The sequence below is a fragment of the Gavialis gangeticus genome, unplaced genomic scaffold (genome assembly GCF_001723915.1).
Source record: "Gavialis gangeticus isolate Ggan-Ray unplaced genomic scaffold, GavGan_comp1, whole genome shotgun sequence".
Lineage (NCBI taxonomy): Eukaryota > Metazoa > Chordata > Crocodylia > Gavialidae > Gavialis > Gavialis gangeticus.
Genome location: NW_017729025.1, coordinates 56,568,152 through 56,573,548, shown reverse-complemented (window position 1 = coordinate 56,573,548; position 5,397 = coordinate 56,568,152). Strand labels below are relative to the sequence as shown.

At 47.4% G+C, this 5,397-nt stretch overlaps 1 protein-coding gene across 3 annotated transcripts in view; it reads left to right on the top strand.

Annotated features, from left to right (window-relative positions):
- The first annotated feature begins 6 nt into the window (after nucleotides 1–6).
- The window catches only part of LIN52 (lin-52 DREAM MuvB core complex component), a 95,767-nt gene continuing 90,376 nt past the window's right edge, over nucleotides 7–5,397 (top strand). For all 3 annotated transcript variants that reach the window (XR_002097666.1, XM_019518838.1, XM_019518839.1), the window contains exons 1-5: nucleotides 7–92; nucleotides 183–257; nucleotides 702–739; nucleotides 1,354–1,420; nucleotides 3,305–3,388. Coding sequence is in view for 2 of the 3 variants with exons in the window: in XM_019518838.1 (XP_019374383.1) it covers nucleotides 74–92; nucleotides 183–257; nucleotides 702–739; nucleotides 1,354–1,420; nucleotides 3,305–3,388 (283 nt within the window). In the remaining variant the exon portion in view is untranslated. The remainder of the gene's footprint in view (nucleotides 93–182; nucleotides 258–701; nucleotides 740–1,353; nucleotides 1,421–3,304; nucleotides 3,389–5,397) is intronic.

The window sequence follows — 5,397 nt, the reverse complement described above, 5'->3', positions numbered from 1 at the left end:
GGGGGGGCCCCGGAGGGGTCCCGTCCCGCCCTCCCCGCGGCCGGCCCCCGCCTGTCACGTGACGCTGGACAAGATGGCGGCTCTCGCCGACGGTATGTGGGGCCGGGATCGGGTCTGGGTCGCTCGGGGCGGGGGTGTCGGCGTCTGGCTCCGGCGGGCTTGACTGGTGTGTGGCGTTGCAGGGTCGGACCTGGAGACGTCGCTGCTGAGCTTCGAGAAGCTGGACCGCGCCTCTCCTGACCTGTGGCCCGAGCAGCGTAAGTGACGGGGCTCCGTGGCAGGAGGTGCGGGGGCCGGGCTGCCCTGGAGCTCTGCCCCCGGCCCGGCCACGTCGCCGTGAGTGCCCTGTGAGGGGTGGGGGGCTGAGGGGGGCGGTTCGTACCGCGCTCTGGTGCTTTTTATGCGTGGGTGAGACACGGGGTGACCCGCACGCTGGTGGCGAGTTGGGGTGACCGCTGCCTGCTGGCTCCTGTGGTAACTGCTGACCACACCAGGCCCAGCTGCCTGCTTCTTTTCCTCAGAGGTGGCTTTGGCTTCTCTTGACTGTCTCTGTGAACCAGCAGCTAGCGCCTCTGCCCAAGTTGCTTGGTCTCATGCAGCCAGCGGGCCAGGTGCCTACGTGGGTGAAACTGTGCTTCTTCTGACGGGGAGGGCAGTGCATTTGGGTCCCAAACCATGACTTCTTCCTTTCCCTTTTGTAGTACCAGGTGTTGCTGAATTTGCTGCTTCCTTCAAAAGTGTAAGTAAACTTTGTTGTTTGCAATTGGCAACTTGGCCATTTTTCACTTGTGTTCCCATCCCTGTTTCCCCTATTTTTCCACTCCACTTCCCATTTCCTTGACAGAGGTGTAGGGACTATTGTCTGTAAAATTACTTGGTTCTAATTGTTTTGGTTGACATTTGAATATGGTCTTTTTGTAGTTTTGCCTTGTCGTACTTAAGTATGCTTTTTTTCTGTTGTGCTTTCTTTTCCACTTATCCACTTAGTAGGATAACTGTATCTTTCTGGTGCTTCAAAATAACAGTAAAATGTACATTCAGCCTAGCTATACCTCTTTGCAATCAAGGTTTTAGACTAGTGCTTTACAACTCCTGGAAGTATTACTGCATCTTACAGCATGGCTTCCAACTCCAGCAGCTGGGCAAAACCATAAGAAAACAGGGTTTAAGGGACAAACTTAAAACCTTGTCTAGGATAGCTTTCTACTGAGGCTGTGGGGCTTGCATCCAATTATCCTTTTAGTTGAGTGATGTGAACTTCTCCATGCTTGAAACAATGCCTTTTGTTTTTGCTTATTGACATAAGAAATTTATGTGATTGAACATGGATTTTTTTTGCTCATCTTTTGACAGCCTATTGCCAGTTCTCCTCCAAAATGGATGGCTGAGCTAGAAAATGATGATATTGACATGTTAAAAGGTATGAGCTTTGGTTGACTGTGTAGTAACCTGAGATGTGCCAAGGGAAAGAAAGAGAGTCTTTGATTTTAAACCTACCTTGTGAACTCTTGCTCAGCACTATTACTGTGATATTTTGCAATGCTTTTCTCTTAGATATTTGAGTTCAAACAAATATTTGAGCTGCTTTAGTTATACAGTCAAAATAGAAAGTTTGTTACAGACTGATCCCCTTCTACCATGAAAATATTCTACTTCAGTTTCAGACCTTCAGACATCTTATTTGGGTCAGGATTTCACAACAGTCTCCCTCCAAATTAAACCTCTGCAACCTATTTTGTCCCATTAATTTCAGTTTTATACCGGTAGATCTTCTCTCTTGGGAACAGCAACAGGAATTAACTTCCACTGTTAGAACAAAAGCTGTTTGAAGATAACATGTATACTTGAGGGGCTGCTGCCACCTTACATTTTAGCTATAAATTACAAGTTAGATTATATAGGTAATTGAAAGCTAAATGTAAATTTATTCTATGGAAAATTCAGTTGTCAGTATATGACAGACTTGCTCTCCTTTTTTAGTACAATAGAACTCCTCCTTTGGAGGAGTTTTATGTTACTAAGCCCTCTAAACCACAAAATCTACCAGCTTTGATTCCTGTGAAAATCTTGAGTTGTTCATTTGTTAATTTGTAAACTTTTATCCCTTGCCTGTTTTGCTTCTTCCAAAATAATCCACAGTATTACAATAAAACAACTTTGCAGTGGCAGCTAGAAGGACAGCTTGAAATGCCAATGCAATTGAATCTGTAACTTTTGATGTGGCTCTGGTTTTAGTTTTATCTGGGATTCTGTAGTTTACAAAGTAACATTGGCAGTCAGGAGCTCAGCATAGGCTTGTGGGGCCACATTTCTCTCACTGGCCTGTACACGTTTCTGGGTGGAGCACCAGTGGATGGCGTCCACCAGCTCTTTCAATGCCTTTGAGGACCACTAGGTGTGGCCCAGGGGGCTCTGCTCCATGTCCCCCCTCAGGAGCTCTCATTCTCATGTTTTGACCCGCACAACACTCCTACCCTGCTTTTTGCCTTTGTCGTCCCAAGAAATTTAGTTGCATCTTTTGCCCATTGGCCCCACACAGTAGGGGCTGTTAGTTAGCTGCATGGGCCTTAAGACCCATGTTAACTTGAAGGATGCAAATAGACGGGAGCTCAGCTCAGCATAAGTCAGGGAACTAGAAAGGCTTCCTTGATCAAGAGAACCAAATCATTTATAAATGTTGGTTTATTAGAGCAGTTTAAGATTGGGAAAAACAAAATGCAACTATCCACTGTTGCCTGGCATTTACATTCTTCACATGATTATTTAGTGGGATATGACCCACAGAAGTGTGAGAAAATGAATGTAGAAATCCTAATGATTTTATTTCTTTTTATGAGATGTAGTAGGCTTTGAAAACACCAGCACACTGAGAGTGGTAGACATCTCCTTTCATAGGATTATCCATTTTAGACAAGACCAGTGGTCCCTTGCCTTTTTGGCCTGTAGGCGGGATGAATGCTCCATGGGCTGCATCTGACCTGTAGGTTGCGCACCCCTGGACTAGACAAATATGCTTAAAGGAAGCACTGTGCTAGAAGAGGAGCAGGTTACAGGGCCAAGTAAATCAGTTCCCTATGTGAACTGCAAGGTACATCTTCCTTGCTTGGAATCATCACTGTGACTTTTGTATCTACCTTGCTTTTCTCATCAAGAAATATTACAGAGGTACAGAATACTTTATCCATCTCCAATTGATGGAGCATGTCAGCAGCCTAGCATACTGGGTCGGTGAAAATGGCTGATCTAGGCTAGCTGCCACTAGAGGGCAATATACAATGTTAGAAATATTCTCTCTGGTTTTTAGAGCTGGGGAGTCTCACCACTGCTAACCTGATGGAGAAGGTACGAGGCCTGCAGAACTTGGCTTATCAGCTGGGGTTGGATGAATGTAAGTACTATACCGTGTTTCTCAACCAGTTTGACCCAAAGGTCAAGTAGCTGGGACTTCAGCTCATTGCCCGATTGGAAAAAAAAAAAAAAATCAAAGTTGTTTGCACTTCAAATAGATGAATCAACGGATATCTCAGACAGTGGGGCTGTGTTTTTATTATGGTGGTATTGGCTTTTTGACAAAATGGTTCAGGGGATGTAAGGTGCAAAAAACTGAGAACTGCTGCTATACTCAAGTAATGATGAGAGTACAGTGAGTTTTCTCACTTAAACTCTTCTTGGCAGAAGGTAGAGGTTTAAGTTCTCTACTTAGAAAAAGTGTCTGTGAAAGCTGTAGCAGTGCATGAGAAAATCATTTTCTGATAAGGGGAGGAGATTGAGGGTTAATGTCCAGTCGTAGGCACCAAAGTTAATTTTGTGGCATGAAACCAAGTTGAATTTTCCAGTCCTTGTGGATTTAAGCTTTCATCCAGAATGTTGAACTAAGTTCCTTTATATAAGAAATATGTTGTGTTTTATGCAGTTTCCTCCACAGCCTCTTTTGCTGTAAAGCAATGAATAAAGAAATTCCCCCTCTAACTTTACGCTTCCTACCTTTGCAGGAATACCTAATTATAGCAGAAGAAAGCTAGTTAGCATTCCAGAGAAGTATATCTACAGGGTAGTGTGGGGAGCAAAGAGGTGGCATTCCTGACTTTGACCTTGGAGAAAAGACATTTCATATTCTTTCTTTGTCAGGATAACAGAGGTACTTTCAAGATGCATATCCAACTACTTTCAGTTCCTGGATACTTCTACCACCTGTTACTTCTGGGTCAGTTCCTTTCTAACCTCCACTGCTGATGGAGCTCCTGTTAACTTCCACCTCCCCAGGTCTTGGCTATCTGATTTTATTTCCTTAAGTCAATTTTTTTTTTAAGCTGTAACTTTTTTATTTTTACACTTTGACACCAGGACTCTCCCCCACCACCCTGCTCCCCCAGGCTACCACTTAGCTAACTCTGGGGACTTTCATGGGCTGATGTTGATTCTAAAACACAGTGTGCGGCCTACACCTCCAAGGCACTTTATATTTGTTCCTTTTCCTAACCCAGGGGTGGGCAATATACAGCCTGTGGGCTGGATTCAGCCCACCAGGCCATTCTGTCTGGCCCATGGGGGCCCCTAAAAAATTTAGAAAATTTAATATTCATCTACCCCTAGCTGCCTGTCAAAGCTGACAAGCCAGGGGCAGTAGGACCCAGGGGGAGCCACTGGCAGTATTAAGCAGCTTCAGAAGCAAGGCCCAGCTGGCCTTGCCTCCCCTACCCCCAGCCAAATGTCCCCGTGTGGAGCAGAGGCTTCTGGCCTGGGACTGTTGGGCTGTTTGTGCCTCTCTGTGCTGGAGTGAAGTTCAGATAAGAAGGTGGGGGGGAGGTAGGGGAGGACTGTGGGTGATCGTCCCTGTCCTCAGGATCAGAAGCCAGTGTTGCAGCTGGGAGCCATGTGGTGCCGGAGCGACCAGTTTGGGGTGGAGAGCAGCAGCAACAGCCGCAGGCAGGAAAGCTGTGAAAGTGGCAGTGGGGTGAAGGGGAAAGCAGAGAGTGGGCATGTGGGAGCACAGCTCTTGTCCGTGTGCCAGGGCCAGCAGGGCCCAGAGTGGGGCAAGAGGAGCACAGGGCCCAGTCTGGAAGGGGCTCTGGAGCTGGACCAGCTTCCCCTCTCCCTGGTGGCTCAGCCTGGCCTGGATCCATGGAGCCCCTGCTGGCCTGCACCGCCTGTGCTCCTGCCACCAGCACTGGCCCCGGTGCACGGCTTGGGCCCTGTACTCCCACCCATGTGCCTGCTTCCACCCATGTGCCAGCTGACTCCTGCTCACCTGTGCCGCAGCCATTTGCCCACCACTGCCACCGCTCCCCTCCACCCTCTGCTGGTTGCTGTGGCATCATGTGGTTCCCAGCTGTATTGCTGGGCCGTAGAGTACAGCAAGAGCTGACTGGGCCCTGTGATTCTTGGCTGGCCACGTGC